This window comes from Panthera leo, chromosome A2, assembly GCF_018350215.1.
Source record: "Panthera leo isolate Ple1 chromosome A2, P.leo_Ple1_pat1.1, whole genome shotgun sequence".
In the NCBI taxonomy this organism is placed as follows: Eukaryota; Metazoa; Chordata; class Mammalia; order Carnivora; family Felidae; genus Panthera; species Panthera leo.
In genome coordinates, this window is record NC_056680.1 from 107,920,242 (window position 1) to 107,942,435 (window position 22,194).

The following is a 22,194-nucleotide window of genomic DNA, read 5'->3' on the forward strand; positions in this document are numbered from 1 at the left end:
GGAGGCCTGGATTCAGGTAAATGACAAGCTCTTGACAGTCAATATAACATGTTAAAGGTACTGTGATTTCAACCTAGGACAAAATTCTTTCACCTAGGTTGATGGGGCTAACAATGCCAAGTGGTTCAACCAATACCTTCTCCAACCATACCCCAGTTTTCGTTAATATGCTAGAGAGACTACAGAGGAAAAAAAAACTACCTTTCTTCAGATTCTGTTTTATCAAAATTCTATGGATTCTGCTATGCACATACAGGAGACTTAGAAGGTAGCAGTGAGCAGGTTGGCTTGGTTCCAGAAACAGGGAAAGTAGGTCTAAGGCAAAGACTTTGAATTTTCTGTATGATCTATGGTACAGTTTCTACCTGTAGTTTCCTAGCATCACATGTACCCAGAGTCAGTGATGGAAGGCACTTTTACTGGCACAGTCACAGAGGAGCTGAGCATTTCTGCCCCCTGAACTGTTCTTGACTAGGTGGTATCCAATCTTGGCTTCACGACTCTTCAGAAATTCTTTAAGATACAAAATGTACTAAAATAAAACTTTCTTTTACACAACCACTGATACATTTTGTTTACAACTAAGAACCTTAACCAGATAGTTTATGAGTGTTTAGAATGTTTGCTCTTAATGAACAAGAAGAGATGATCTCAGAGTTAGCGGAGAAACTTTTTCAAATGGTCATTCTTCATTCCCTTACTCAAGTTCATCTCAACATTCCATCATGTCATCTGGTATCCCAGAGCCTCCACAGAGGTGACAGTCATAAATAACCTAAAGAGGGTCAACAGTTCATTCCAGTATGTCAATATACTGAAGAACCACTCACCTAAGTCAATCATCCAAATCTGGTTCACATTACACTTTCATCAGGGCTTGAGCTTGTGAAATATATAGAGCCCCAGGTATATGCCTGATCGATTGAAATAGATTCCCTAAGGTACAGGCTAGAAATATATATTTATTAAATTTGTCAGGTGAATATAATACTGCCAGCTAAGGACTTTTACAAGAACCAGTATTTAGAAGCCACTGGCACAGAAAATCATTCATCAGCTGGGCCTAATGTAACTTCATCAAAACAACTTAAACTTATTTCTTCCTCCCAGAATACCAGTAGAACACTCAAACAAGAGAAAAGTGTACAAATGTTAGGTCTGGACTTGAGAAAAATACCTGCTAAGATTTTTCATGCTATCTTTGTGAAGAAGAGGGATAAAGCTGAATGCAAAAAGCAGTGGGTACATTATTCAATGGTGCACTGTCTATACAATGACATCAAAAAAGATACTTATCATTGGAATCATATCTTTTGAACCTAGAAGCCCCATCTGTGAAATGATGAGTATGGTTTAAGTTGTATTACAGTAACAACAAAGTTTCTTTTTCATGCTACAACTCTACTGTCAACTTGCGGGAGGCTCTAAGTCACAGCATTTTCATTACCGAAAGAATGCCCACAGTTTGGAACATTTCTAGTGGTACTGGGTACATAAAACATATATCAAGTTTTATATTCAACAAATGGATAACTGTCTTTCTATTCTCAACACTTCTGATACCAAATGGTCATTATTTTATTTTTCCCACACTAAACAATTCTGACACTAACTACCCAGAATGAGCACAGACCATAAAGGTTAATGGTTCAGTCCCACAAGACTACCTTCTGGTTCAGATGGCAATCTAAGTCAGGGTCATCTGTACTCCTTACCAACAGGCTATATATAGATCAGGGGTTCCCATAACAAACTCCCCCCCAACCCTTGTGTTTGATAATTTGCTAGAATTGGCTCACAGAACTCAGGAAAACAGTTTACATATTATCACCAGTTAATTACAGGAAACATTTTTTAAAAATATACTTGCAAATGTTTGCCTTGAAAATCAGAGTTGTGACATGAAAAAAAATTTTTTAGACTTCAACAAACACTGAAAGCTCTGAACTATGGTCTTGAACAGTTCATGCCAGAAATACTAAGTGTCTATAACTTCACTATTTTATCATCACATACAGATTTGAAATAATTAGCACAGGTTCCCAAAATACATAATTTATATCATGGACCTCATGACAACTTGCATCATAAACTTAGAATAATAAGATGAAGAGTAATATTTTACATATAAATTTAAAAGAATACTTAAAAGGGGGATTAAGATCCTTTATGTAGATTAAGCTATAAAACCTGATTTTAATTATTCACAGTTATGCTTGTAAGGTTATTTTAGAAAGAGGAATAGGACTTGATTTAAATTCATCCAACAAATTTTAAGGGCTAACTTTATGCTACGTTTCTAGCCTAAAACATAAATTTCAAATCTTTCCTTATTTATTTACAACTTGAGGAACTGAGCACTCGATGATAAAGTCAGAAAACTTAATACATAAATGGTCAAGCCAGCCACTTGATCCATAAGTCTAAGTTGAAGTTACCCACAAAGAATCTATTTTCTTTTTTCCTTTTTTTTAAATTTTAATTAGATGCAAGTTAGTTAACATATGGTGTAAAAATGGTTTCAGGAGTAGAATTTAGGGCTTCATCACTTACATACAACACTCAGTGTTCATCCTAAGAGGTACCCTCTTTAATGACCATCACCCATTTAGCTCATTCCCCCACCAACCTCCTCTCCAGAAACCCTTAGTTTGTTTTCTGTATTTAAGAGTCTCTTGGGGCACCTGGGTGGCTCAGTCAGTTAAGTGTCCAACTTTGGCTCAGGTCACAAACTCGTGGTTCCTGAGTTCAAACCCAGCGTTGGGCTCTGTGCTAACAGCTCCGAGCCTGGAGCCTGCTTCAGATTCTGTGTCTCCCTCTTTCTCTGCCTCTCCCCCCACTCAGACTCAGTCTCAAGCTCTCCCTATCAAAAATAAACATTAAAAAAAAAAACTTGAAAAAAACTTTAAATAAAAAAAAAAGTCTCTTATGGTTTGCCTCTCTCTCTGTTTATCTTATTTTTCCTTCCCTTCCCCTATGTTCACCTATTTTATTTCTTAAATTCCACATATGAATGAAATCATAAGGTATTTATTTTAAAGGACTAATTTTTTGAAGCTAGCAGAATATTTTAAAGTCAATTTTGGAAAAAGTTAATTTATTCTTTACTACATTGATATAGCTAAGGAACATATTCAGTAATTTACCAAATGTTATCTCTATGATCAGAAAAAAATGCAAACTTATGAAGTATATCTAGAGCTAAGCAAAGCATTTGTTAAAATTTCTTATATCAATAAAAAAATATGGATAAATTGAGTTGAGTTGAAACATTATATAATTAGATGGCACTTGTGAGTAAGTGAATTATCAAGGAATTATCAGTAACTGATCATGGATAACATTGTAGAACATTTATACTCAAGAAGGAATCAATCCTTAACCTTTTCCAAATCAGTTTCTTCCCTAAAGATGCACAGAGACTGCAAATGTCTAATTATGAAGAAACTATGGCTAATTGATCATAGGTTATATTACAGATCCAAAAAGATAAACGATTGAAATACAATTAACAAGTTTAAATTCACCACAGAAAGCCCTACATATTTATGGGGAACTCTATACAAACACAAATAGAGGCTTTACAGCATCATATGTTTAAAAAGAAAAAAAAAAGCTTGCACAATTCTATTTAATTATAATTATCATGTATGTCAACACTGTGAAGGAGCAGCCAAGCAGTCCAGACCATGCACATAACCAGAGGTACTATATACATAACAATGCAGGTCTTCTTAAAGCTAGAAAGACCACACGTACAAGCACAGATACTGAAGCCAATCCATTTTATCTTCCAAGGAGGAGTTACCAGTAAACTGAAAGCCTACCCAAACAAACTCTTAATGCTATGTCTTATGAAAAATGGTCAAAAATCTTTCTGTATTTCACTGATCTAGGTTTCACAGATCAGAGACTGAAAAGGACACATAATAACAATCTATGAAAACACCCTAATGCTTATCATAGAGATAGATTTATTTAGGGAACAAAGTTCAACATATGAACACTACAAAAAGCTATGTGTCCCGGCACCACGGAAAGTACAAACCAACACTCTTCGCACTAAACAATGACAGAAGTTCCACCTTACGAAACTTGGTATTCTTAGTGTTGATATAATACTTGTCAAGTAGGCACTCAAAATTAAAGATACTGATTTAACTAAGTGGAAAAATTAGTACTGAATTAAAAAGTCACAGATTAAAAAAAAAAAAAAAAAGTAAAAGACTGTCCAGAGGTACTGCTTTCTTTACACGTGGACTATTTATGAGCGCTATTCCCCGAAGTTTCATTTAGAGAATAGCCTCATGAGTTGTCTATGCTTAATCAGGTATAATAGAAAATGGAAAACAGCATGCAGTTTGTCCCCAATTTGGAGATATAAAATGTTCATTAGTATATTAAGCATTTGTGAAAAGCCCTTCAGAGAAGACATCTGTTTAACTCTATTCACTGATGTCTCCCCAATTTTTTAACCATAGCCCTTTTTAATGGGGTATCTGATGAACATTCCAGGGTCCTTTGGTAAATGCTCTTTAAGGTAGAATTATGCACTGGACATGTGTTGAGCTAACAGCCAACTGACACCTGTGTCTTTAAGGACAAAATTAAACACTGTATTTTAAATGTCCTCACATATTTGAAACATCTTTACTATTCTATTTTTAGGAAAACAAAAGCAACATCTACTTAAGCTATCTTTGCTTCCTAAAAAGATGAGAGACATATCTTGAAGGCTTTGCAAGGTCATCTTTTCCCCACTCCTGATAGCTAAGTAGATAGCTCGGTTGACAGGTCCAAATTTGCTCAAAATAATGGTCAGATACAAAGTAGTAGGCCGGAAAGGTGGCTCCTTTTCAACAAGGCCACTTTTCCGACCAGGAAGCCTTCCCAGGTACAGAGTCACATAGATATGCAACTGCATTCCACTAATGTGTAGAGCATGCCAGTTGGGAGGAAATGAAGCATTTTATTGTGAGTATCAACTCTACAAGGGTTACCAGGTTTAGTAAATAACAACACAAGATGCCTAGTTACATTTGAATTTCAGGCGGGATAACAAAGAATTTTAGTGTTAAGTATGTTTCATGCAATATTTTGACATACGAAAAATTAGCGTTTATCCGAAATTCAAATTTCACTAGGCAGGCTATATTTCATTCAGACCATACTGTCCACTGGCATGTCAACTACAATGCATACAGACTCTTTGTGCTTAGCCTAAATCATAGGAAAAACAGAATCCCAGAGAGTGTGTGTGCTCTACCAGTTCTCAGCTTTTGAGATTTTTTTTCAAAGAACTGTATTTTATATCTGGATAGTATAGCGTTACTACTGTGTATCCATGACTCCTTTGCATGGCCCAGGAGAAAGAACTGATCATTCCTACCACAATAATCTGGAGTACAACCAAAGACACTCTAGTGAAGAGGAAATATTCTTGAACAAAGATACAGACCCAAGTTTTTATTCTTATTCTGCCAGTTATGCGCTTTCCCGCAAGTGTGTATCTTTAGTCCTTGGCTGTTCTGACTTGAACAGTCCTTATAACACTAACATATTGCACTTCCATGATCCTAAGTAAATTCAGCTTTGCCTCGTACTTGATAACCAACTGGAAGTAATGCTTACATATTTTAGAAGCAGAGAAAACCATCTCAAAGGAAACCAAGGAACTGGCTAAACGATGGTTCTTATATTTAATTAAAATCCATTGTTTCAAAATAAATATTGTTACCTTCAGGCTAACAAGGTACCTTAAAAATCTCACAAACAATAACTGTTATTCATCAACTATATAACTTTCAATGTCTGTCATTCCTTACATAGTCAATACCAAATCACTTTTATTCTACACCATTAAAAACCCCATGGATTATTTCACTTTCTTGATTCCTGTGGGGTACCTGTAACAAACTACAAAGCATTCTGCCATTTCAGAGAAAGCAATCTATGCACAAAGGGCAAATCCATCTTCCCTAACAGATTCTCTAAGGAGTCTGATTTAAATAGCATTTCTCTGCACTCAGAATCTATAATCCTAATTCATTTTGCCTTCAGCCTAACTAACTTTCTGTTTTGAATACAGGGACAGTAAGAATTTTTCCCTGATTAAATACCATGCCCTCTTATAATATGAGTGCCAGGCACTGCTTTCAAGTAATTAAAAACCTTATCACCAACATTTTTAGCACAACATAAAAGAAACAAGCCATTTCAAACTATACAAATGGCTGAGTTGTGAACTCAGTTAAATACAAAAGTCTATTTCAATTTGAATTTCAAATTTTGAATTCCAAATTTGGGGCATACTTAATTTATTGTTTAGGGGTGCCTGGGTGGCTCAGTTGGTTAAGCGTCTCACTTCGGCCCAGGTCACCATCTCACAGTTCCTAAGTTTGAGCCCCACGTCAGGCTCTGTGCCGACAGCTTGGAGCCTGGAGCCTGCTTCAGATTCTGTGTCTCCCTTTCTCTCTCTGCCCTCCCCAGCTCATGCTTGGACTCTGTCTCTGTCAAAAATAAATAAACTTAAAAATTTATTTTAATTAAAAAAAAATAATTTATTGTTTATTTGAAATTCAAATGTATTCAGATATTCTGTATTTTTTATTTGCTAAATTTGGACAATCCATGAGGGCCACCTTGTATAAGATATTCACCAATTTCACTTTTTTTGTTAATCAAAACATTTTTTTTTTTTAATTTTGGGGCGCCTGGGTGGCTCAGTCGGTTAAGCGTCCGACTTCGGCTCAGGTCATGATCTCACAGTGAGTTCGAGCCCCGTGTCGGGCTCTGTGCTGACAGCTCAGAGCCTAGAGCCTGTTTTGGATTCTGTGTTTCTCTCTCTCTCTGCCCCTCCCCTGTTCACGCTCTGTCTCTGTCTCAAAAATAAATAAACAAAAAAAAAATTTTTTTTAATAAATAAATAAATAAATAAATTTTTCCGTTAGAGTCAAGAGAGGTTCCACCTACTACAGAACATGAATAGATGGGTAACTTTCTAGCCAAAATTCTTCTCATCATTATTGTATCTTTGCTTTTAACAGCTCACGTTCTCACCCTTACAACTGTAGTGTACAGAACATAAATCTGAGACCAAAATTTTACCTACCTGTGGATAATATATAAGAAGACCACATAATAAAATATTTCTCTTTTTCACTTCCTTTGCATATTCCCTAATCTGCATTAGGTTTTCCATTTTCTGATCAAAAGGTACTGATTTATAATCAAGAAAATACACCTGCAAAATAATACAAAAGGTCACATTAGAATATAATCCTTTCTCTTTGCTTTGAAAAATATAACATTAAAAAAGCTCAAAATACAAATATAATATTATAATATTTAACAGTTTGCGTTAATTTCTAGATAAGCATATCAAGCCATAAATGCTCAGTAAGATTCCTGTATCCTTTACAAATACAAAGACAATAAACAGTCACTGAGAACACGATGTTGAAAAATATAAAATGCCAATATTCTATTTCCACTTGTGTCAGAGTCAAATGTATAAAAAAAAACATGATTTCCACTATTCACCTAGCTTAATTTATAAACTGCAACTAGACTAGGTAGAAATATGATAAATTAAGCAATTACTAATATTAATAAAATTCAAGGAAGTGCTCTATTACATTCATAGCTTTTTAGAATCCCTTTCAAACTGATAATTCAAATTCTAATAAATCATCTATGTCTTAGAGTAAATCCAGAATTATATAATTTTTTGCAGTGTTAAATAATATTTTTCATGAAATTATTCCAATGACTATTTTTTAAGCATTATTTTTCATTTAAATTTTAAGGAGCTCAGGATAAGATTTCCTCCTTTCTTCAAATTTGAAGTTTTAGGATAATGTTTGTCTTTTCTGGGACATAAACTATCTAAATCACAATAATATCAAAATAAAATGCAAATGCAAACACAGAATAAACATTAAGAAATATTTGTATTTTTTTCACAGTATCAAGAATTGTAACTCTTAAAATTTACAATTTGTTCAATTACACGTATTTATTATCTAGAAGCATTTTAAAATCTACCCCACTCAAAAACTCTTATACTAATCCCTTCCCTTCCTCCATTCTTCGATATAGAAATACACTCTATAGAAAATACACAATAAAATTTTATTATGTTCTTTAACACAAGGGACTGAGTGTTCACCCAACAGATTGCATTTTGCTTGTCCAGGGAAAAGTACTTTTAAAATATCAATTTTAAAAGAGAATTATGTTAGGACATTTATGTATATTAATTCAGTAGGTAAGGTAAGTGAAATAAGCCATACAGAGAAAGACAGATACCATATGTGTCCACTCTTACGTGGATCCTGAGAAACTTAACAGGAACCCATGGGGGAGGGGAAGAAAAAAAAAAGAGGTTAGAGTGGGAGAGAGCCAAAGCATAAGAGATTCTTAAATAAAACTGAGAACAAACTGAGGGCTGATGGGGGGTGGGAGGGAGGGGGGGGTGGGTGATGGGTATTGAGGAGGGCACCTGTTGGGATGAGCACTGAGTGTTGTATGGAAACCAATTTGACAATAAATTTCATATATTTAAAAAAAAAAAAGAGAGACATACATATGTCATTGCTTCTTCCTAAACTTTAAAGTGACAATAAAGGCTTTTTTCCTTAAAAATGCTCTATCATTAAGAAACAAAAAGAGGGGCGCCTGGGTGGCTCGGTTGGTAGAGCGTCCGACTTCGGCTCAGGTCATGATCTCTCGGCCCGTGAGTTCGAGCCCCGCGTGGGGCTCTGTGCTGACCGCTCACAGCCTGCAGCCTGTTTCAGATTCTGTGTCTCCCTCTCTCTCGGCCCCTCCCCTGTTCATGCTCTGTCTCTCTCTGTCTCAAAAATAAATAAACGTTGAAAAAAAAATTAAAAAAAAAAGAAACAAAAAGAATAGAAAAAAGAAAAAACAAAGCAAAACAAAACAAAACAAAAAACAATGAAGATGAAAAGCAGGAAGAAAAGGGTCTCAGGCCTTACTATACGCTGAATAGCTGAAGAAAAGACAATGTTACCCTGTGATCTTGAGCTCACCCTCCCCTAGCAGTGATTCCCTGAAAACTTATAAAGATGAAATTTCAGATTTTTTTTTACCAGGCAACATTGCTTATAGCAAATATAATTTGAGACTGGTGAACTACAGCCAGGCTGGAATAAGTGTTAATGAACTATAAATGCTAGACCTTTCCTTCAGTGAAATTTAACTTGAAACTAGGTGTTGCCCTAGCTGAAACCTAGGAAGCTAACATCAGTTGTTACTAAAGATACTAGTTCCTATTTATAGTTTGAGCCTTTTAGAAGGATAGCTCACCCACCACCTTCTCTGACCTCCTTCCCTCACCCTTTAGAAGCCAAGATAGGGGAGAAAAAGGGAGGGGGGAGAAAGGCAGTCCTTATAACTAATATGACATTGTGAGCTCAAGAGCTAAAGCGGAAGAGACATGACCATCACCGTCTTTTTTCCTGTCCTGTAGTCTTTTATAATGTTGCACAAACTAGTGCCACAGGCATCTTCTAGTCTTCTGAGTTTACAATATCTATCTGAAGCTAAAATTGCTGGTTGTGGGCTTGCCAAAAAAAAAAAAAAATGCAGGGTAATTCCCCAAACTCAAAAGGCATTTATGAAATTGCAGTCATATTATGAATCTAAAGCTAGGAGACTGGCCAAGGCTAAGACTCTCTCCTGGGCCCATACTGCCAGATCATTACATAGCCCCATACCATCTGGAATGATGAACAATGCTGGTGTTTGGGGTTACAAGCCTCATAGTACTATTTAACTCTTTCAACTGTGTAATTATTCTTACTATTCAGATACCATGAAATACTAGCAACCACCTTACCCAACAAACTTTATGTCAATGAAATGTCCTTGAGTTATGCAATGTACAACCCGGGAAACCTTACTGTTAGCCTAGATAGTGAATGAGGCAGACAGACACTTCTCATTTAATATAAGTCTTCCTAACAAATTTTCAGTTCTGAAAAATCTTAAATTAACTAAGGGGGCCCGGGGCGGGGGAAGTACAGAAAGGGTTTCTGGAAAAAATAGCATAAGGAGCAGAAAAGACAAGACCATTCTACTTCATAATTACAGCCTCCATAGAGATTTAAAAATACATAGAAATTAAAGAGCGGAAATGCTGGGAATGCACTAATTGGAGAAGGAATGATAGATACAACTGGGAAAGGAGCTCTGCAATGCAAAGCTGTCATTGAACTTGGCCCAGGAGGAAGTGCACCTGCCCGTGGAACCTCCACGTGAAGTCAGAGCCAGGAGTGGGTGTTCATTTTTCAATTTTCCTAAAAGAGTATCCTAAAAGAGAGTCTAAGGGTAATAACTTTGGGAGCTTAAAAGCAGTAGAACTAAATTGTAGACAAGAATAAATTATACTGAAATGAAAAGGTTCAATAGGTAAAGTGTGCTGAATGTGTGTTTTGTTTTAAACCAAGGACAGAAATTAGAGACCTTACACTGAGTTAACTTACACTTAATTACGTATATTTAAAAAAAGTAATGGTATTTAATTAAAGCTATATACAACTACATTTTATAGGTTTTAGAACTAAGAAGAGGGAGAAAAGGATAATGTGTACCAATTATAGGAGTAGATTATAGGAGTAAATTAAAAGTAGCAAAAATAAAAATAAAACAATTGGCCAACAGCAGTAACAAAACAAGCTTGTCTAAAGAACTCAAATATAAAAGTAATACACATAAATTGAAAACATTTAACTCTTTCATAGGATCAGATTGAATTTTTTAAGGAAAATCTAACAATATGCTAGTTGTAAGACAAATATCTAAGGCAAACCATCCTGACAAGCACATATTAAAGGATGAACAAGATATGCCATGCAAATACTACCAAAAAAGAAGGATGTAGCAATATGATTCATTTTAGCTTAAGACAAAAACCTTAATTCAGAGGAATAGGGTATAGTAAAAAAAAAAAAAAGAAAGAAAGAAAATTATAATCATAACCTTATTACTAAGAACAATTATTTGAATACACGAAGGAAAAAAATACTTGACCCAATTATGAGAACAGTTTCCAAATCCACAAATCCATATGTTTTACTGTACTTCTCTTAGAAACTAATATATCAGTGAAGCATATTAAAAAGCAAAACAAAGTTGTAATACCTTCTGCTTCCAGTGCAGCAGCTAAATTGAGAGGTTTTTCCTCTCCTTCCTCTCCTTATCATTTTATTCCCATCTTTCTGGCTGTTCCTATCTAGAAAAAGTTGTATATGAGTTGATGCCACTTCCAAATTATATGGACCTAACTCCCTTATCTACCACTTACACAGAAGCTATTTTTTTTTTTTTTACAGAAACATGTATTATTGCAAAACTGCATAGTGAACTAAAAAACAAAGCACAATAGTTTAAGTTCTCACCAAGACATAAAATGTCAGTCAAGGACTGGAGGATTTTCACTCCAGCTAAAGATCTATTAGACACAAGACACCCTAGTTCCTTGGAAAGAAAAAAGAAACGGAATGCCAAGAAACCAGTCGGCCAATGCTATTCACCAAACATTCCATGAATTAAGAAAACCATTCATAGACATGAATTCCAGGCAAGCTATTGATATATCTATAAATTCCCTATGTTATCACATCAAACCACCAAACTATACTCCCCATTAAGAAACCAATTATTTAAACTACAGGTAAACTCAAAAATGTAGTAAAACCTAAGAGCATAATAAAGGTCACTTTTCATGAATGTGCTTAATTTTGTAATAGTTGACATAATCAGCTTTTAAAGAAACAGATATGGATATGGACTTATGAAAAGTAAAGATGTACAATGCATCTCAAAGTTCTCCTTGACCAGATGGGAAGGCCTGACGACATCATGAGAAACAGAAGAAAATCTCTAGCAGATGGATTTCCTGATATGAATACCGTGAAACCTAAGCATACACTTTACATTGTGCTACTAATTTTGAACTTCTAAAATCCACCAGTTACTATGAGTTCCAGGAAAAAATTCAGTTGGTACAATAATGCAATCAAGTTTAATTTTAAAGACAGAGCAGGTTTATACAAATACAGCAGAGGGCTACAAAATGATCATGATAGCTCAAGAGAAATGTAAATGTTTTTGCCTTAATAAAACAAACTTACAGGGTGGACAGTCTTGCATCCATGGAAATGTAGCAAAACATTTCATTTAGGTTGAGTTCTGCAGATTTGCTTATAAGCTACATTAGGTAGATATTCTTTCATCTCCTTTTGAACTATTGACTCATTTGCTACATATAAATTATAGTAACAGTATTTCTCATTTAGGATGCCATTTCTAACAACTGTTTTTCATGCATATATAAAAAAAAGATAAGGATATCTTCCTACCCTCCACCCCCACATGCAAAGGAACATCTCATTTCATTTTCTTTTGACATAGCAAATTCACTCCTATAAACTAGTAAACTGCTTAAACATTTAACATATGGGTAGCTTCATGGCTTTGTGGGTGGGCAAGGTTTCTGGCAGAGTTTGGAAAATGCTCCTCTGTGCCTCATGTCTTCTACATTCAGTTCTACACATGCTTTATATTTGTCTAGTAACCATTTAATATATCCCTGGCCCCAGATGAATTCCAATCATTTTTTTTATATTTTAATATGTAATTTTTCATTTGTCTCTGAGGACAGGTACATTAATTAAAGGACAATAATTAATATCAAGTACAATATTCTTTACAACATCAGGAATGTTCCATAACCCCACATTTAACACTTCTGTCTCATTCCAGACCCCATGTTAACAGGAAGGCCTGAGAAGGGAGTCAGGAATTGTGGTACGAAGAGAAATAGAGTCTTTGTTTATTTGATTAAGAAGTCAATTTTTGAAGTTCAAGTACGTATCTAAATATACACTGCTTAATGCCCACCTAAGTGGAAGGAAGGACAATCAAAATCAAAGTTCTGGTAATTATCAATCAAGTTACAAAGAACTGGTAGGTGGACCAGAGGCTCTCTGAAACCACACAACAGATACTGTACAATTATCTACCTATAGGTACAGAAAAGTAAATTGTGGGAATTAGGCCCAGTATCTAGACAACATTACTTTCAAAATAGTCATGGGGAGATCTAATAACAGACAAAACTGATTAATACTAAGCAGATCAATGTAAGAGTTTATCTTAAGGATTAAAAAAAAAGGGAAAGTTTCATCTCACATCAACTATTTATGAACTACATGGATTCTATTAATGAAAATGAATAAACTATACCTTATTTTTTTAACTATACTTCTAAAAAGAAAAAGGAACAAGCTTTTACTGTTGAACCAGTTCATTTTGGAACAAGTTTAAATCAATGCTACCAAGAAATTCAATGGATAATTATGATGAATAGAAGCTAATTAAAAGTTATAAGCTATCATAAAAATTCAGAGCAAATGTTTAACAACTCATCTATAAATCTTAAAATACCAGCTAAACTATTAGGTTGAGAAATTATACCATGTAACCAAAGCAGTAAACAGCATTTTGCGTTAAAATATTAGCCATACAAAAGGTTTAAGTTTTTCTGTTGATTCAAAGAATTAAAAAATAAAGGAGTTTTATAATGTCAAGACAAATGTTATACTTGTATACCCATTTTGTTTAGATCCTTATGTAAACAATCAAAGAAGTAATGAAAACAGAACTTCACTTTTTAAACGCTTTATTTATTTTTGAGAGAGAGTGTGATCAGGGGAGGGGCAGAGAAAGAGGGAGACAGAGAATGCCAAGGAGGATCTGCGTTGCCACTGCAGAGCCTGATGCAGGGTTTGAACTCATGAACCGTGAGACCATGACTTGAGCCAAAATCAAGAGCTGAACACTTGGGGCGCCTGGGTGGCTCAGTCGGTTAAGCGTCCGACTTCAGCTCAGGTCACGATCTCGCGGTCTGTGGGTTCGAGCCCCGCATCAGGCTCTGGGCTGATGGCTCAGAGCCTGGAGCCTGCTTCCGATTCTGTGTCTCCCTCTCTCTCTGCCCCTCCCCCGTTCATTCTCTGTCTCTCTCTGTCTCAAAAATAAATAAACGTTAAAAAAAAAAAATTAAAAAAAAAAAAAAAAAAGCTGAACACTTAACCAAATGAGAAAGTGAGACAGCCAGGTGCACAGGAACTTCACATTAAACAATCAGTGGGAAAACCTAATGTATCTTGAAAATATATATTTTTTTTCTTTTCAGATTTCACACGGCATTCTCCTAGAAGAACAGACTTGGCCACTGTTGCATTATGGCACAACTTCCTGAAGCATTACATACATATACAAGAGTATAGCAAACATTTCACCTTTGTACAATGTACTAATGGGCTGTACATATGGCTAGGACAAAAGAAGCCTGTGTGATATAAATACACCTAATTTGTTCATCATAAATCCTATTAATTTTGGGGGGGGGGGTCATTAATTTATGTGTTTGAGTTATAAAAAGAATTTTCTTTCCTGACTAAATGTTATGTTACTAGTTAAAATCCTCCTCTGAACAAATTGCATCTGGAATATGCAAAACAATAGACAGTCTGACCTAAAACAGCCTGAGCTTTTTCTTATTTACATATAAAATATATTTCTGAAAATGGCGATGAATATCAATGTATGAAAATAAAATTCTTAAACTGAGAAAATTCCAGCTTCTGTTTCTGCCTACGAAAGAATAATATGGGCCAAATTTACCTTACCAGTTGAAACAGACAAAAGTATGCAAACCAAACAAAGAAATTTAAGACATGAGGCACCTACAACAAGGGACACCTCTTAGGAATGAGAAAAAATGAAATGAGCCTTAGATTTGCACCACCTACTCTTCCTTAAAACAGCTTCCAGGATCTGGCACACTGAAGGCAGAGGCAGATATTTGGGTTTCACAGCATGGGGAGACAAATGTGGGTAGAGTTCACAGGGCAAAGTACTGAAGAGCAAAGAGGTACAAGAAGGCTGGTGACTATCAGACTAACTCACACATACAGCAGAGTACTGATCCCTGCACGCATTTGAGAATTAAAAAATAAATAAATAAATAAGGTGACACTGGGCAAAAACCTATTGGAGAAGATAAGAACATTGCCTGATGAACCTCCAAGGTCAGGAATAATGGTGGTAACCATGAGCCAGAGTAGAAAACTTCATAATATAGGGCATTAGGTAGAGTACTGAAAAAGAGTCTTGCCTCCGTTACAATGTTTAGACCTACATTAAACATACTAGCTTGACATAAAAATCATAGAAGCAACGCTTAAAAGGATCAAACTGTTTCTAACTATATCCCCCCAAAAAAAAGAGTTCAAAAATATTCTAACAATTAAAAAAAAAATTCAGTAACCAGAGTCAGGTAAAATGCACAAAATCTAACAGCTAATCAAAATGTATCAAATGCCCAAAAAAGCAGAAAAACGTGGTCCGTAAGGTGAAAAATCAATCAAAACCAACTCAGAAGTGACACATTTATTAGAATAAAAAAGGACATTAAAACAATTTTACGATTATGTTCCATTTGTTCACAAAGCTCTAGAAGAGAATGCATGGGTTAAGTAGAAAAAAGATGTAAAAGAGACCTGAACCTAAATTATAAAGATGAAAATATCATCATCTGAGATTTAAAAAATATACACTGGGAAATATTAACAGCAGATTAGACACTGCAAAAGATTCATGAATTTAAATTATAGCAATAGCAACTACTCAAAATCAAACAGAAAAAAAGACTCAAAGGAAAAACAAACAGAGCAGTAGTGAGATAATGGATCAACTTCAAATAATCTGCTATACAGATAATTGGGTATTCCCAGAGAAGTATGGTAATGAACAGAAAAAAAATTATGGCTGAAAACTTTCCAAGTTAGATGAAAATTAAAAATTCACATAGCACACTTTAAATACACACACACACACACACACACACACACACACACACACACACACACACACACACAAAGAGTCCAGGCATAAAAAGCAGCAGGAAAATACCCGTAAGAAGGAAATAAATACTTCACTTGAAATGGAGTCAAACTAATACCAAAGTGCCAAGTAGCAGAGTAGGATATTAAAAGTTACCATAACTGTTTCTCATATATTCAAAAGTAGAAAAGTAGAAGAGATAAAAAGGACACACACCAAATTTGCAGAAATGAAAACAGCAGTGCCTAAGATGAAAGACACACTGTATTTTTTAAAAATTCAGGCCTCTGCAAGTCTATATACATAGAATGGTGCAATGAGGTACATTCTCACAGCATATGTGTGCTCAGTTCAACAGAACGGCCAGCCAGAGGTAAGAAACATCTGCGTGACACATGCTCTCATCATGGTGTAAGAACAAACTGAGCAACACACATTAACGAGTGAAATATCACATTCTGCTCATATGTTGTCACCTTAACGTGTATTACAGGTGTGAAGGTATCTTTTGTTCAATTTTATATTTGTGAAAAGGACACAAGCTATTCACTTTCAGGCTTCTGGATTCATTTAATTTAGGAAGATTTTTTTAAGAAAAAATCCTTCTTCAATTGTTAATATTATAATTCTCTAGTAGATCAATCCGTGTATTACACAATCCAAATAAAATGCAGAAATAGACTAGGAAATGAAACCTTCAAATATAATCCATAATCATTGCTTTCAAACTTTAGTCTTCATCAAATAACCTAATATTTCTTATTAAATATATAAGTAAATGCTGTACATGTGAATTAAAAGATAAAATGAATGTTCACAAATATACTTTTTAAAAATTTCTCAATATAGTAGTTATCCACTTAGAATTTATTCTGAAACAAAAAAGTAAGCCTCCTCCAAAAATGTTGGAATATTACCCCTAAATTCAATTCGTAAGAGAAAAATAGATTTCCTCTTAGGAATGAGAAACACTTCAAAGGTTAATGCTATTATTTAGGGTAAATACATAAAGTAATTTAAGACATAAGTGGTCATTTATAGGCACAATAAGGTATTCTTCCTAACATGAAGCATAAAGATATGATTCACAAAATCTGAAAAGATAAATATGTTAGACAATTATAGTTGAAGGGAAACAAAATTTCTTCTTCTAAAAGGAATAATGGAACAAATTTAACTGTACTAAGAAGGATAACATAAATCAAAATAGTATAACTTATTAAGTTTAAATTTATATAGTAAATAATACCCTCAGGTAGAAGTAATATTATTCTCAGTCGAACATGGCTATTACTGGAGGTGCAATTTCTATGTATTTCCTCGTACCTAGCCTCGTACCTCGCACCTTAATTTCTGCAAGTCACTACAAAGCGTCCATTTGTGGTAGGCAACACTGAAACAGGATGGAATAAGAGACATCATGACTAGGAATCCCAAGGCAAGTTCAAGTCAATAAGTCAATAAACATTTCTGAATGCCTACACATGCTTTGGTGGGAAAGGGGGAAAAACTCGGAGCATGGAGGGATTGAAGAACGACTCCAAGAAGAAATATTATCACTCACAAATAACACTAAGAATCGGGCAAGAAAAACGGTGTCCAAGGTCAAAAAACTCAGAGGAGACACATATATACCAAGCAATAGGGTCAATGGGCTAAAAGTTCAGTATTACCAGAGGGCAAATTGTTTGGTGAGGAAGTAAGAGTCAGGACAATAAAATTAAGCAAGAACCAGACAAGGCCAAGGCTTTATCATATGACTAAGCTTTGTCCAGTAGGGGATGAAGAGCCTCTAGAAGGTTTTAATAAAGAGAGTAGCTCCTTATTAGGAATTAGCAAAATCTGTCATAGAAGCAATGGTGAGGTCAAACTGAAATAAGAGACTGTTGGGACAGCTCTTGGAGACAAGATGATAAATTCTTTCTTTTTTTTTTTTTTTTGCTAACTTCATGAGCTTGAACATTCCTGCCAAAACTGAGAAGAATGATAAAGTCTAGAGATAAAAATGTAGGAACTGGCACATGAATGACACTTTGAATAGTGAGACTTGATGACCCAGAGAGTGTATGCCTATTACAGAAATGTCTAAGAGGTATTTTAGGTAAAGGTACCAAGTAATGGTGGCAGAAAGGTCATACAGGATTTAAAATCTGAGCCAAATCCAGGAGACTATAGTCTATGTGTCTAATCCAGACACATGCCTGTTTCTGTGAAATTTTACTGAAACACGGCCACACCCATTCTTTTACACTGGTCTATGGGTACTTTTGCACCAGAACAGCACAGCTGAACAGTTGTAACAAAGACCATATTGGCCCACAAAGCCTAAAGTATTTACGATCGTTACAAGAAAAATTGGTCAACCCCTAATATAAAAAAATCTATCTCAGTCCAGGCACAGAAAATGACCTGAATTATCTATTATAAATTAAGAGCATCCTATTGAGTGGTTTTTAAGATCCATTTCTCCTTTTACAATCTATTTCTCTCTTACTCAAAGAGGGCCAAGTATTGACATCCCTTAAAAAAAAAAAAAAAAAAAAAAAAAAAAAAAACATCATTTGAACCACAAGCATTATTCTTGAAATGAGCATAATGGCATCTATGATCTTCAACTCTTGGGACCCCTGTGGGGATTAAATGGGATCATTTATATTAAAAGAAATGAATGGTGATTCATTATTTCAAAGCAGTGTCTGTTATTACTACCAGTAACATAATTATACTAATGATAAGTGTTAGTAGGCCACATTTGCAGGGGGAGAAGGGGGCCTGAGGATTATAAATGTAGAGGGAGCTCCATTTCTTAGAAATGGGAAAAGCAAAAAACACAAGATCATAGCTATCACTGGTCTAGCAAAAAACTAGACATCAGTCATTACCCTGAACATATTAAATTAAAAAACTTAAATCTGTAGTTCTCTCTCCAAAGATGTAATACTCGGGTACAATACTCCAAATACTTAGAAGAAACATGCAGGTTAACTTTAACTAGTCCAGTCATTCCCAAATAACAATTTTCCAGCATTTAAGTATAAAGTTTAAAATCCCGTAAAACAAAACCTCTGTTGCCTGAAAATTTAATCACACTTTACAAAAGTATCACATACAAACCTATTGCAAATAGGGTTCAAGCCAAAGCATGTTTGCATAAAGAAGTTTTTTGCAGTGATTCCATCACCCTTCTACACTTTCAATAAAACAACACTTCAGGCTTTCCAGAAAACTGCAGAAGTAATCTATTTTTAGGTGGCAAAAAATTTTTATCCTAAAGGAACACTACTTAGGCATGATAATATTCTTACCATCTTGCTGCCTGCTAATGATTCAACCCATGAACAAGATTTTGATTTTTTTGTTTTCAGTTGCATTTTTCTTTGAATATGAAATGTTGCTAGAGAAAATATTTCGTGAAACAACACGATTCATCAGACAAACTCTATGTAAGAGTCTGGGACACCTGGGTGGCTCAGTGAGTTAAGTGTCTAATTTCAGCTTGGGTCATGATCTCGCAGTCCGTGGGTTCAAGCCCCACATCAGGCTCTGTGCTGATAGCTCAGAGCCTGGAGCCTGCTTCAGATTCTGTGTCTCTCTCTGTCTCTGCCCCTCTGCTGCTTGTGCACTCTCTCAAAAGCAAACATTAAAAAAATAATAATAAACAAACCTCAAATACTAAGGAAGCTGTGGAGGAATGGAATTTCTCTCTCCAAGTTGGCTTTAGGATAAGAGATTCTGCACATAAACACACACAAAAATGAATAGAAAGCTTTTGACTATGGGTGAAATCTCTGTAAGTATCTCTGAGAACAAATGTGTGGTAATCATCTGCTGACTCAAACTTCATGAACCAAAAAGACTGTTCTCTAATGTCCGCTATCTTAATATTATTCACTCAGTTTCACAAGATACAAAACTTGAGATTTTACCTCTTCTCTCTCATTAAAGAAGCAAAAATCTGGGGCACCTGGGTGGTTCGGTCAGTTAAGCGTCTGACTTCAGCTCAGGTCATGATCTCACAGTTCATGGGTTCAAGCTCCACGATGGGCTTTGTGCTGACAGCTCAGAGCCTAGAGCCTGCTTCAGATTCTGTATCTCCCTCTCTCTGAACCTTCCCCACATGCACTCTGCTGGACTCTCTCTCTCTCTCTCTCAAAAACAAAACAAACATTAAAAAAATTAAAATGAGCACAAATTCTTAGTGCTTCTACTTCTTAAATATGCCTTGACTCCAGCAATTTCTGCCCATTCACTCCAAAATGACCCTAGGAGCAGCCACCACCATTATTTCTGAGACAACTGTGATAGCCTCCTAACTACAAGAAATGCATCAAGGAAGCTCTCTGATTTTAATCTGTTCTCCATACTGTATCCAGAATTATAATGTAAAATGCAAATCTGATCATCCCATCCATTTCTACTGAGCAGTGCTGCTTCATAGAGTTCAAACTAAGAAAAGAGGCCCACCTTGACCTTTTCCTGCCTAATCCTCAACATTCCCCAGTGTGTGGTTCAGTCAGTCTCAGATCCACTGGCTCTTTCTAGTGGCCATGAAGAAATGCTATTCTCCCTGCTCCTCAAAGATGTGGACCTGTTCAGTCTCCCAAATTTCAGGTTCCTCTCACATTCTTAAGATCTCTCCTGATCTTCTATTCCAGGCTTATTTACCCCTTTTTCAAAGAGAACTAGTTACAACTTAACCTTGGAATGGTAAATAGAATAGTAACCAAAATGCTATGAACTCCCAGCCACTGGATCACTTCCCAAGCTAACTCTGGCCACTCACTTAAGCATATGTTATTAAAAAATCTTCATCTTCAAAAGAAAATATATAAATAAAATTATTTCCTTACTTAACAAGATAAAATCATCTGAAATACTCTTCTAAAGATGCTGTTTAAAAAAAAACTAAATTATTAAATAGCATATGTGTATGTCAAAATGCTTGTCACGCAGATGTTCAACATATGTTCTATTTATTGACATTAAGTCATCAGTTAGGTAATAAAGAGAATGGGATAGTTCACTGTGAAGAGCAAAGTACATGGCGCCTAAAATGAGTTTAAAATGAATAGGTAGGGGCGCCTGGGTAGCTCAGTTAGTTAAGCATTCAGCCCTTTATTTCAGCTCTGGTCATGATCTCATGGTTCGTGGGATCCAGCCCCCTATCCGACTCTGCTCTGACAGCTCAGGGCCCGCTTGGAATTCTCTCTCTCTCTCTGCCCCTCCCCTGCTTGTTTGAGCATGGACATGCAGCTTTCTTTCTGAAAATAAACTTTAATAAAATGAGTAGGTAAAAAGATGCACTGGTACTTTAACCATTCTCAGAAGGTAGGGCCTCGGATAGACATGAATGGATAGATTCTTTGAAGGGGTGGGATAGGAAGGAGACTCATCATGCAATATTACAATGGTTTTAAAGAGACCAAAAAAGAAAAAAAAAAGGAATGATTGAAAAAAGATTTAGACTTAACCTAATGAAAATTCTACCACAAAAAGAGAAAGATAATGGATACATGCAAGAGGAAGAATCAAACAATAACGCAGAAATCTTGAATGAGGCTTAAAGTATACACAATTCTCAAAAATGGCTCCTAACAGGAATACTATACCACCTGATTCAAAATTAACATGATTGTTATAATCTGAATTGCTCTATTATACCTGTACATAAAGCACATTCACAGTGGGTCATGCAACAGCAAAATGCCTTGACAGTATGCGTCTGGTATGAAAAATATCTTTAGAAAGAGACGTCACTTGAATTCCTTCACGAGCATCCCACTCTGTGGCCAGATAAAGACTCTGAAGTAGAGGCACCAGGGTGGCTCAGTCTGATGTTAATCTGATGTTAATCCAACTCTTGACTTGGGCCTAGATCATGACCTCATGTTTTCTGAGTTCAAGCCCCACATCAGGCTCCAAACTGACAGTGTGGCATTCTCTCTCTCCACCCCCCCTTCTCTGCCCCTCCTCTGCTCTTTCTCTCTCAAAATAAATAAATAAAATTAAAAAAAAAAAAGACTCTGAAATACAACTGAGAGACATGAAAGTTAGTAAACACTTGTTATTTGTACACCTATCTACCCCTTGTACCTTGAACCTCAGTCTTGGGATAACATCCTCACCATACCAAAGAGTTCCTAAAACTTAAAAGAACAGTCAATTCTTTTATTTAACACCACCTTTGTGACAACGTAATTTATTTTCTCCAAGAAGTAAAACCTTCTGAATAGTAAAATAAAAATATACCAAGCCTGACTTTAA

General features: G+C 35.5%; 1 protein-coding gene across 1 annotated transcript in view; it reads right to left on the reverse strand.

Moving 5' to 3' along the window:
* Positions 1–22,194, reverse strand: part of CRPPA (CDP-L-ribitol pyrophosphorylase A) — a 323,296-nt gene that overhangs the window by 119,042 nt on the left and 182,060 nt on the right. The window contains exon 9 of the mRNA XM_042919329.1: positions 7,112–7,243. Within this exon, the coding sequence (XP_042775263.1) occupies positions 7,112–7,243 (132 nt within the window). The remainder of the gene's footprint in view (positions 1–7,111; positions 7,244–22,194) is intronic.